General features: G+C 44.7%; 1 protein-coding gene across 1 annotated transcript in view; it reads left to right on the forward strand.

The window, feature by feature from the left end:
* The window catches only part of CSMD2 (CUB and Sushi multiple domains 2), a 268,238-nt gene that overhangs the window by 19,248 nt on the left and 236,212 nt on the right, over positions 1–12,778 (forward strand). Inside the window, exons 7-9 of the mRNA XM_015424095.1 lie at positions 4,244–4,370; positions 9,078–9,280; positions 11,913–12,104. Coding sequence (XP_015279581.1) covers positions 4,244–4,370; positions 9,078–9,280; positions 11,913–12,104 — 522 coding nt within the window. The remainder of the gene's footprint in view (positions 1–4,243; positions 4,371–9,077; positions 9,281–11,912; positions 12,105–12,778) is intronic.

Genomic DNA, 12,778 nt, shown 5'->3' on the forward strand with positions numbered 1-12,778 from the left:
ATAAACCACACAGTGAAGACAATCTTCCAGGCAGTAAAGGGTAATAAAAAGTATTTATTCGAATAAAGGAACTCCCCTACAGCTTAATTCAGCCTGGGAAGTTCAACAAGTGGATACAAAGCACAGACTTATATACTCTTCTTGCTCCTCCTTATTTTACATCATCACTGACATCACTTAGGCATGCTCAGTTCAGTTCCTTTTGATCAGTCAGCCATCAATCCCATCTTTGGCTCACAAAATGGTAGCTGGCAGAGTTTCTTACTCCTACAACACAGGTGCAGGTCATTAGTCCTAATTTATTGCTTTGTTTATTCCTTTCCCAGACTTCTGTTCTTTGGCTGAACTTCTCAGGTTGAAGTCATAAACTCTGTCGGTTCAGTTCATCACATTTGATTTTATACAGACATTTATACTTGCATCTTGCATATAAGCATTTCTTAAAGCATTTTCTAAACTCATTTTAACTAACAAGTATACAAAACAAGAAAATATATCTTTACAATATCATTCTAAAACATTAAACCTTTTATATGACTTCTTTACATATTTTAAAATAGCGTGTATCATTAAACTCTCATAGACATCTTCAACTCCCTTTTTAGATTTCATTTTGGTCCTCTGGAATATTTTATACAATTATTTTAAAGAATATTTAGCACATTTAAACTGAATATTTCATCAAAAAGTGTAATTCCATTTTAACCCAAAAGGAGACACTGTTTCACCATACGAATTTTGTGCGTATAATTAGTTTTTGTAATTGGAGCCAAAAGTCATAATTTAAGGCTTCACCCTGTATCTCCTAATTGTTTTAATGACATCATCTGCCATACTCCCTTTAAACTTAAAAACACAGTATAGTGTAAATCACCTTTGTTTTTGTCTTCTTGGAAACGTTTTCAACTTAGTTTCTCTAATTGACCAGTTCACATCTCATGCTGGCCAGAGTCCATCACACAAGGCATAATGGTTTCTCTTTCCCAGTAAACAGTCTCTTAACAGAACTGAACTTTCTATAGCAAAGCTTTTTCAATTACCTTTAAATATATATCCTTTTATAGCACATAGAAAATATTTACCTTTTTAATACATATCTCATACATTAACTTTGCCTTAAGCATATGCTCTTGGAAACCAAACAATTATATTATCTTTATTAGGCTTAAACATTTCCCTGGAGCAATTGGCTATGTTTGCATGGCAGTGACTGCAAGCCTTCTAATAAGCAAAGCTTTGTTGTATACTTCTCAAAGTATAACATCTACAGTACATATATACCTTTCATTTAAACATCAAGAATCGCTTTCACACAGAGCAACAGAGCTGCTTCAAACTTTCCACCTTAGCCTGACTCTGGTCATCCTGACCTGACTTGGTACAAACAAGCAGGACACCTGTATTTTAAAAGGCTTCACATAGCTATAAATCCAGAACTTTCAGACAAGTTTTTAAAGTTGGCAGAACATCACAACATACTCCTTTTTCTCTCGTTAAACCAAGTGGTGAAAACATGCCAATTAAAAATAAGTAATGGTTACAGTACTTTCAGGACTCTAAAGCCGGGTGTTAATTTCTCCAGGAGAGATCCAGAGCATTTTATTCCAAAGATTTCCTTTAAAGCAGGCAATAATCAATAAATCATTTGGGCACCTCTAGCGACCTCTACATTACTATACATTTTCAATCAGTATTTATTGTAATTCAACATTGTAAAGGTTTTATTTCGATGAAGAGAAGAAGAGATTGGATTTATACCCCACCCTTCACTACCCAAAGGTGTCTCAGAGCGGCTTACAAACTCCTTTCCCTTCCCCTCCCCACAACAGACACCCTGTGAGATAGGTGGGGCTGAGAGAGCTCTTGACAGAAACTGCTCTTTTTCAAGAACAGCTTTTATCAGAACTACAGTTTACCCAAGGTCATCCAGCCAGGTGCAGGTGGAGGAGTGGGGAATCAAACCCGGTTCTCCCAGATTAGAGTCTGCACACTTAACCACTACACCAAACTGGCTCGATACTCTGTGTGTTTGTGTGTGTGTGTAGACGGGGGGGGGGAGATTAGTAACCTGCTCAGTGCACAACTTCACAGGGTTAACAATAGAAGGTGGGCATTTTCCCTTCTTTTTTAAAAATGATTTTCATTATGGCTGAGCCAGAAAGAGGGAATGCTTTTTGCAACAGCTTTCTCAACCTGTGTGCACACACACAGAGCGATTTTTGGGGGGTGGGCTCAAAAGAGGATGAAGGTATTTTAGGTGCAGTTCCTTGCCCCCCACATGTTCAGGTTCTATTTCCCTTTGGCATTCTCACACAGCACGTTCAAAAGTATTTTTATAGGATTAGGTGTGAGTAACTGCTTAAGTTGGTGGTGCTCCAGCAATCTTTCTGCTGCGTTGTGGCTCAAGAACAAACAAAAAACATGGGGTTCCAGTGTCCATACCCACTTGGTATGGCTACCACCAATTAGAGAAAGCTTCAAGGTTCAGAGCAGGGTTTGGCTACTGAGAGTGGGAAAGACCATCAAGATAGAAATATTAGTGGTGGAAAGTCACAGCCAACTTATGGCAACCTCCTGGGGGTTTCAAGGCTACCACCAATTAGAGAAAGCTTCAAGGTTCAGAGCAGGGTTTGGCTACTGAGAGTGGGAAAGACCATCAAGATAGAAATATTAGTGGTGGAAAGTCACAGCCAACATATGGCAACCTCTTGGGGTTTTCAAGGCAAGAAACATACAGAGGTGGTTTGCTGTTACCTGCCTCCGCATAGCAATCTTGAACTTTCTTGGTGGTCCCCCATCCAAGTACTAGAGTGACTACATTCCCCTTGGTTTCCAGTTTTATTTGGGAAACTCATTGATCTCTTGCCTGCTGGGAGGGGCCAGCCCTGCCCTCAGTAGCAACAGAAATGGGTCTCAGGGAAAGGCTGAAGACCACAGATGTAAGGGTAGCCAAGACATTTCTGCTTCAAATGAAGCTGGTCAGAGCAGGAAAACGAGACCTTCCCTGTATTCTCTGCTGAATTGGCAGCCAAGAGCTACAACTGGAATGGGTTGTGGGGGCTGAACAAAATCAGGCTATGGGTCCCAATATTGTGTGAAACCTTCCGAGTTGTTTACCTCTGGACTAGGACATTAAAAAAATGTTGAGCAGTGCTGCTAGAAAACCTTCTGGTTCAGATTTTGGACAGCTTTACCAGGGAGAATGGGAAAATATATCCTTATTACAAGGCAGCCATTCAGAATGCTGCTCTGCATGTCCATCTTTATAATAATGTCCCCACGTCTTTGTATACTCATTGTAACTCCATGTCCCTTGAGCCTGCTGCTAAGGTGGGGGTTAGAGAAACAGCTTTATGTATCGAGTGCCAAGAACCTAAGGAAAATACTACATTCAACATAGGTAACATTCATACATCCGTTAGACCTGTACAGTTCTATTCACTTATCCTTTCTCCCTGTTTTCCAGAGGTGACAGTAACTTATATTTCTTACTATATGGCAGTTCTACTTAACTACAGTTAAACGCTGGCTGGGGGCAGCACATTACTGATATTGTTTTCTCAGATGAAGGGCTCAAAGCAGTAGACTTCAATCATTTTCTTCCCAGTACTCTGTTCCAGCTTAAACATAAGAACATAAGAGATGCCAATGTTGGATCAGGCCAAGGGCCCATCCAGTCCAATACTCTGTATCACACAGTGGCCAGAAATACCAGTGCCATCAGGAGGTTCACCAGTGGGGCCAGGACATTAGAAGCCCTCCCACTGTTGACCCCCCCCCCCAAGCACCAAGATGACAGAGCATCACTTGCCCCAGAGTCCCTATCTATACCTTGTGGCTAATAGCCACTGATGGACCTCTGCTCCATATGCTTATCTAATTCCCTTTTGAAGCCGTCCATGCTTGTAGCCGCCACCACTTCCTGTGGCAGTGAATTCCAAGTGTTAATCACTCTTTGGGTGAAGAAGTACTTCCTTTTATCCATTCTAACCCGACCGCTCAGCAATTTCATGGAGTGCCCACGAGCTTACTTTCACCCCTGCTTTGTCATACTATGTTGTTTGGCTACTAGAGGCATTTAATCTAGATTCTGAAGAATTGTAAATTATTTTAAAGAACCCCAATGTTAGAAAGTCCAAGCGAATTCTTTTGCCCTGCCCCCAGTGTGGGAGAAGCAGAGGAAATGTTGGGTGTTTAGACCCATGCAAACCCACAAGCTTAATGTTTCTGTTGTTTCTTCCAGCTGAATGTGGGGGCACTATCAAAGGCGAGTCTTCAGGACGGATCTTGTCTCCAGGCTACCCAACGCCATACGATCACAACCTCAACTGCGTTTGGACAATTGAGGCAGAAGCTGGATGCACGATAGGGTAATTGCATGGGACTCCAAGGCTGGAAATCAGGAAATGAGCATGTGCTGCAGCTGCTGCCACCCCCCACCCCCCAAATTTGGGATGTACACATATGCTTTTTTTGTTTCCAGATGTGAGCCTGTTTGCTTTGCCAGCATTCTGTGCTGGTGTTCCCAATTAATTTGTCTCTTTTATGCCACCATGTATGTGCAGTGGACACACACACACACATTAGGTGTCCCTTTCAGTGGTATTTTTATTATTTGAATGTTTATACAAATGACGAACTATTTAATATCATGATTACATATAACATACAATAGATGAAAACAAATTAATCCAAGAGCACAGATGGAATATTCTTAGATAAAGCTGCTATGTAGACCATAGAAAATTCCTTCATTGTATAAATCACCCAAGACTTAATTAACAAGTCCTATTTTTCTGGGAGAGTCTTGAGTATTCTAGTGTCTAGTGTCACACAAATACTGATGTAGTTGCTGTTACCCTACTCAGCACTCTTGTAGGTACCTTTACCATGTAGTTCAAAAGGAGTAACTCTGGATGCAAAGAGTTATCTATTTATTGCTCCAGAGGTTATATTGACCATCATTCCCCAAATGTATCGAGTGTGGAAGAAATCAGCCCTACGTTCATGGCAGAACCAACAAGAGTCTTAATTCTGGGGCCCAGAGGAGGGCCTTCCAGGCCATCACTCAGCATCCCTGTCAACCAGGCCAGCCCTTCCCTCCAATCCTCTTCTCAGGCCTCACTGGCCAGTTGCCAGGGCAACAGTCTGCCCTGCTTGACTCAGCAGCAGGGCCCCCTGTGCAACAGTGACCATGGTAGGAGCATAGACTGGGGCCATCAGTGGCGAGCAAGGGCCTTGGCAGTCTCAGAGCTGACCTTCCATCATCAGGTAACATCAGGCACCCAGCTCTCCAACAACATAATAATGGGGGTGAGGATTGATCACAGCAAGCAATTCAGTTCTTACAGAAACATTGGGCTGGAAGGAACCCCCAAGGGTCATCTAGTCCAGCCCCCTTCATAATGCAGGAAGTTCACAGCTACCCCACACATACACTCCCCCAGTGACCCCTGCTGTATGCCCAGAGGAAGGCAAAAAACCTCCAGGATCACACGCAGAATTAGCCGCGCCAAAGGCGCAAATGCTGAGTGGATTTTAAGGGTACAATCAGACGTAAACATCTGGGAAGCATCCCGCACCCGTCGGCAACCCATTTTGCTCCGCGGCAGAAGCGGAGTAAAAAACACTAGGGAAAGTCCAGTAGCAAACAGGTTTGCTACGGGCCAGGAATGGACTTTCCCCTGTGCGATCGCGCCAGCGTGCTCTCATGGCGTCGGGATGGTCTGATCAGGCCATCCCAACTCCATGCTGTTGTTTTTTCCCCCATTTCAGTATACGCATCATCGCACACTGCATAGGGAGCACTCAGTGCGGAGACGCGAATCATCGATCCCCCGTTGAAGTGCACCGGAAACACGCAGCAAAAAAAACCCCTGATTCACCCGCAGTTGCGTCTGATCATAGAGTGGCGGGCTGCCCCCACAGCTCCCAGGGACTGTGTGATCACGCAACTGTGGGTCAAATTTCTATGGAGCAAATAGCCTCACTTCCCCCCGTGTTATCTCGCACATGTGACCGCAACCAAAGTAGTTTTAATTTTTAAAAAATCTTTCTTCCTGAATATTGTGTATGAGGGGTTCTGAGAGGCTCAGGAAAAAGGTGGGCATATAAATGTTTTAAATAAATAAGTACATACCTGTATAGACAATAGGAGAGTCCATGGCTTCAGTGCTATCTATTCAGAAAAGATCAGAATCCTGGGTCGTATGGATCCTTGTTTCCAGGTAGGAAAAGGCCTTCTTTCTTTTTCACCTCTCTTGTGAGGCACACTTCCTTACCTCCCTTAATTTATTGAGATTGGTAGCTGCTTACAAAACCCCCACCAATGTTTTAGCTGAGTTGAATCCTCCAAATTGACCTGAAATTTTACTTTAGTGAAATGTGTTAAGTCCCTAAGGCAAGGCTACCTGGCAAGATCCTATTAATGATCTCTCATCCCCCCACAGTGTAGCAGCACAGGAACCAAGGGTGAAAGGCAAAACTTCATATCCAGAGGTCCCCAAGAAGCTCAGCTGGGGCACCAGAGGTCAGTCCATCCTTAGGCCTGATCCTGGTTGGGTGAGCCTGACCCTGTAGCAGGAAACTAGGCCACGAGTGGGTAGCATTCAGGGTCCCATCATGAGAAGGAGCAACTTCCTTTCCCCTCCTCTGAGAGAAAATTTTTGTACCACATCCTATGCAACTGGAAGTAAAAAGAACCTTGTTGAAACCTGGCAACCCTTGCCCCGCATATTGCATGGACTTGCCAACCTCCAGGTATGGCCGGGAGACCTTCCAGAGTTACAATTAATCTCCAAGCTACAGAGATCTTTTCCCCTGGATAAAATGGTTGCTTTTGAGGGTGGGCTCCATGACATCACATCCCTATTGAGGTTCCCCCCTTCCCAAACCCTGCCTTCCCTAGGCTCAGCCCCCAAATCCCCAGTAATTTCTCAACCCTACTGCACCTGACATCCACATTTCTTCAAACCCAAAGTGTTCAGTATGTAATAGGTAGAGGCTCCAGCCTGAGTCACGGACTGTTCTCCTGGAAGGTTTCCTGGCTTCTGAGCTAGGGCTGGCAGGCAGTGCCTGTTAACCAGTGGGAGTATTGTGGGTGGAGACATGGGGCCCCCCGCAATGCCAGCTGTGGCACTACATTACTTCTGGTAAAAACCCAGAAGTGACGTAAGGTAACTCTAGGAATCACCGGAAACTGTTTTTACTGGAAGTGATGTGGTGCCGCATGCAATGCTGTTTGTAGCCCTGCTTCTTTCTATTGGCAGGTTTCTTTCTCCTGATGCTGGCAAGCCCGCTTCAGAAGGAGCTCTGGAGCATTGGAAGTTCTTCCTCTGTCCCTCATTCATACTTTTTTGTGGACCTAGGATTTGAATCTGCATGAACAATTGTATGCACAGAACCAGTGGGTGGTAGCTATTCTAGATTATTCAATTTTAATTGCAAGGGTGGGATTTAGTATCTGCAATGTAAGAATAGGTCTCTGTTCTCGCTCAAACAAAAAGCAAGTCTGGTGGGTTGAGAGGATGGTGCAATAAAGGGAGAATGAATGGATCTGATAATAAAGTTGAAGATGATCATAGTTTGTTCTCCTAGAAATCCGTGTTTTTTTCTCACTGAGGTTTTTTGCAGTGTGCATTCCAGCAAAATCAACAGCCACCCCAAGATCTGAAATACCCACACCCAGGGAAAACCAACTTTCAGAGTCCATAGCAATGTGCCAGTCACCACTACGAATCCTATTTCAAAGGAAACCTTCAAGCACCCTCCCCCTGTTCCGTAGTACAGACAATGGCTCCTGTCACCCCCCCTCCCCAGTTTAATCCATCTTTTATTACACCTCCAGTACAAATTTTTACACTAATGCAAACGTATTGGGCTTCCTGAAAAAGCAGTCAATTAATAACCATGCAGTTGTCTGACATATATAATGCATTGCTATGGTACCCATTATCTTGGAGAGGGAATTAGAATATTAAAAGCTTCACACGGCTGCCACCACCTAACAAGGGAGAAAGAAAGGAGGAGAGTAACTCAATTCCACCTCAAGTGCTCAAAGGCCTTTTTAAAAAGGCTACTGCTTTCCTCTTGGTAGCCCCCGCCCTATATTTATTTATCGCTTGATCCAGAGGGGTCTTTTACAATTGAGTTTGTGTGCCCCATGGCAGTTATTCAGTCTTTTTCACAGCAAATACTTTCCGTAACTATAAAGCACAGTTTCAGTCATTAAGTGAAAAAAGAAAAGCAACAGTTCTGTGGTGTGAATCTCCCATACTGTTCAGCCTGCCATTAAAGATTCTTTTTCTGTGCCCTGCTGTCTGTGCCCCTGCCTACAGAAGTATGCTGTATGGCAACCGGAGACAGGGCTTTTTAAGTGGTGGCACCTCACCTTGGGAAAGCTCTCCTCCCTTCAGGCTCACATGGGGTCACCCTTTCTCTCATCTAGACCCCAAGCTTTTACTGGAGAGGTTCTATCTTTCTTAGCCCTTTTTATGGACTGCTTCTAACCTGAAGACTACTTCATGAATATCAGTTTAGGCTGTTGTTTTGTGCTGTTTTTAAGACTCGTGTCATGACTGATAATTCTTACATTGTTTTATGATTTTATGGTGTGTGTTTTTTAACTTTGTGAGCTCCCTGGAGCAGGTTTTTGAAGAAGCAGAGTATATATATATTTTCTAAATAAATATATTAGACACACTCTTTTAGCAGCCATTCCTTTTTGCCAGGAAATCTTAGGAACAATACTTTATTCATTTATTTACCTCATCTATACCCTGCCTTCTCCCACTCCCAGTTGAAACCAAAAGCAGCATACATTGCTCTGTCATCCTCCACTTTATCCTCACAGCAACCCTGTGAGGTAGGTTAGGCTGAATGTGTGTGGCTGGCCCAAGGACACCTATCAAGCTTCTGTGGCATAGTAAAGATTCAAACCTGGGCATGCACTAGAGGTGTATGAAACTACAACTTTCAGGATTCTCTGGCAGAAGCTATGGCAATGGGAATGCTTACAAAACGGATAAAAGCTTGGCGTTCAGATATACCCTCACTATATCTCTTCTCCCACCGTACAGGTTCCATTTCATGGTTTTCCACACAGAGGAATTCCATGATGTTTTGAGGATCTGGGATGGGCCAGTGGAGAAAGGGATCCTCCTAAAGGAAGCGAGCGGCTCCGTCTTGCCCAGTGATGTCCGCAGCACATTCAACTCTGTGGTCCTCCAGTTCAGCACCGACTTTTTCACCAGCAAACAGGGCTTTGCCATTCAGTTTTCAGGTAAGACTTTAAAAAATACTGTTAACTTGGCAGCACTACAAAAAAAAGAGAAGATAATGGGAGTGCAAAGTGCTTCTAGAACACCGCCCCTGCACATTTGAGCATTGTATTATTAACTCTGAACATTCAGAGCAGGGCCATCTTCAGCATGCCCTGAGGGGGCAGCTGCCAGGGCCCAGTGTGTCTGGTAGGGCCCACTGCTGCCAGCACCCCTGCCCACTCACTTACTAGTGCTCCATCACCCATATTCCCTGCTGCACACACTTCCCTGTGCCACTGGGGAAAAGGTCTGCCCGGTTGCTGTGAGCATGGGCAGTGGGAATGCTTGTGAGCAGACAAGGGAAGGACGCTCAAGCAGGTGGGAGGCATGCAGCTCGGTGGGAGGGGAAGAGAGCATGAGTGCCTGGAGGGGAGCCTGGGAACTTTCTGCCTGGGGCCTCCTCAAAACCTGGAACTGGCCCTGATTCAGAGATTTATCAATGTTAGCAGGCAAACTGTCTTTCATGGAGGTTGTTGATCTTCCCATTGAGGGAACCCTGATGAGCTGGGGGATAGGTAAAGGTAAAGGTTCCCTTGCTCGAAAGCCAGTCGAGTCCGACTCTAGGGTTGCGGTGCTCATCTCCGTTTCAAAGCCGAAGAGCCAGCGCTGTCCGAAGACGTTTCCGTGGTCATGTGGCCGGCATGACTAAACACCAAGGCGCACGGAACGCTGTTACCTTCCCACCAAAGTGGTACCTATTTATCTACTTGGAATTTCTTGCTTTCGAACTGCTAGGTTGGCAGGAGCTGGAACTAGAGATGGGAGCTCACTCTGTCATGCGGCAACTCGGGTCTCAAACTGCTGAACTACTGACCTTCCACAGCCTGCAGTTCAGCGTCTTAACCACTTGAGCCACCACAGCTCCTCATGCTGGGGGAGCAGGGGCCCTATTTTCTGAAAATAACCTTTGGAAATTTTACCCTCCCCCCTTAAAAACAACAACTGGATTCCTGCATTTCAGGTTTATGTGTTCCTAATTGTCTCTCCTCTTCCCCCCATTAAGAGGGATTTTATCCCTCCTTTTTTAAAAGACCTCGGCGCTGAAATGTACAAGAACGATCTACTTAACACCATGGGAGATTTCCCGAGGTTCCTGTGTTTCTTTCATGGAGAGGTCAGGCCCAGCCACTGCCTCAGAAAGCTAGAGGCAAAATTCCTCTCCGTCCCTCACCAGAAGAGAAATCTACTAACGGCTGAGTTTATTTTACAGCATATGTTTGATATAGGATTGTAACAAAATGCCATGTAAGATTAGCAGATGCTAGTCTTATTAAGTACAACCAACAAGATGGTACACAGTAGAATATGAAAACCACAAGAAAAATGACTGTGGCCCCGGTCACACGAGAGGTTTTGGGCCAGGAGAGGGACGGATCGGGGGCGCAGCAAACGGGCACGATCCCACAGCAGCACCTGGGAAGCGTGGTGCACCCGTTCCCGATCCGGCCCTTCCACCCAAAACCCCGCATCAAAAATAAACCATCTACCTAGGTGGTTCTTCGGGAAAGGGCGCATCAAGGCCGGCCGTGGGATCACCGGCGCGTCCTTCCGCCGGCGCATCTCCGGCTCCTGGCCGAACTGCGCATGCTCAGACATGCGCAGTTCGGCAGCCTCCCCCTCCCGACTATCGCTTCTTCCCCGGCATCTGATCGTGCCGGGGAGCAACAGCGCCGCGGCGTCTCTATTTTGGTGCGGCTTTTAAAAGCTACACTTTGCCCGTTTTTTTTCCTGCCATGTGGCAGGGACCTGTGTAACAAATCACTCCAGCCTGCATTTATATAAACTTTTAGTATCTGTTTATGCAATAAATGATAACAACATATCCTAGTGGTACAGTACCTACAGTACAACTCAAGCCAACTCTTATATTGTACTATATTCACTCAGAAATAAGCAATGCAATAAAGTATAGTATATTCAGTTCGTGCAAATTTCCTTAGAGAGAAAATAAGTTCTTACTAATAGTTCCACTACTAATATGGGTGTTGCTCCTGTGGTCTACTATCTCTTGTATTCTGTAAGTATTGTTAAGTTCATTAGTTGCTGTAGATTTTCCGGGATGTTAAGTTCCTTAGGTTCCTTAGGTTTTGCTCCAATAAATCTTGAAAGAATGACTTGAACCACGTTGAGTAGAAGCTGGAAAATGAATAATATCTTCCAACAGGTTTGCCAGCTAGTGATCTTTAACCCTGTTTCAGGAAGACACTTTATCAAGAAATAAATCTTGTTTTCCCAGTTCTATATAATCACAATGAAGGGAGTCAACAGACCTCTGCAGCATTTCTACATAAAACATTGTAAGCAGAAACACTAGTTACATTTTGCTTCAAATAACTTGTTACAATTTAAGCCATAGCATACTTAGAAAATAACATACCTTAACTTGATTTAGTAAGGAACCTGGATAGCTTTTCCCACCATTTCCAAGAGTGGAAAGTTTGCTGTTGCTGAATTGCAAGTATCACTTCCTAAACATCTCTCCTCTTAAACAGACACCAACAGGTGTATATAATTATATCATTATATCTGTTATAAGATGTAGCACATCCTGGCCATGTTGTTAACTTTTCTTTTGTCTGGCTGCTTCTCTAGTGTCCACTGCCACCTCCTGCAATGACCCTGGAGTTCCACAGAACGGGAGCCGTAGCGGAGACAGCAAAGAAGCAGGTGACTCCATCGTCTTCCAGTGTGACCCCGGATATGCTCTGCAAGGGGATGCCAAGATCAGCTGTGTGCAGATTGAGAACAGATTTTTCTGGCAACCTGACCCCCCCACCTGTATAGGTAAGAACCTCTGCTCAGTTCACTGAATGCCAGAAATGAGCATCAGGCCCTTCTAGAGGAGGACAGAAGAAGCTAAGACCCAGAGGGATGACACAGCCCCTGGACATCTTGGTATGGCTCTTGAACTGGCTTAGGAGGGCTCTGGATGAAAACTCTGCAGATAAAAGATGTGGGGGGAGGGATGCAATGCTGTCCTCCCTATTCACCAAGGCTCTTTCCACTTGGCCTTGTTGGTCAGGTTAAATACAAATACAAGTTGCAGTATCCTGCCTCATGGGATTTTGTGTTGCAGATAGGGGATAACAGATGGCTGTCTAAGCACAGTGCATCTTAAAAGAACGCATGGTTTCTACGACTGCATATTCGAGTGATTTTGTTATCTTGCCATTGGGGCTTTGGCCTGTGTGCTTCTGCTTCAGACAAATGGTCTAAGGAGGGGTATAATGAGGGGGTCACACTTTTGAAGACTTGTGCAGGACTTGGAGAGGTCACAGGGAAGACCCAGTGCATTGACTTCTGTCCCCCTTCCCCCCCCACACACACACCCTAGCCTTCATAAGATTCTGAACAGGAAAGTGTTTGATATTGTTCTTGAAGCTCAATAAAATCATTTCCAAGAGGGGTACCGAAAGGTGCCATTTTGTCCCTCATGCTGTTCAGCCCCAACATGAAAT

Source organism: Gekko japonicus, unplaced genomic scaffold (assembly GCF_001447785.1).
Source record: "Gekko japonicus isolate JY-2015 unplaced genomic scaffold, Gekko_japonicus_V1.1 scaffold877, whole genome shotgun sequence".
Lineage (NCBI taxonomy): Eukaryota > Metazoa > Chordata > Lepidosauria > Squamata > Gekkonidae > Gekko > Gekko japonicus.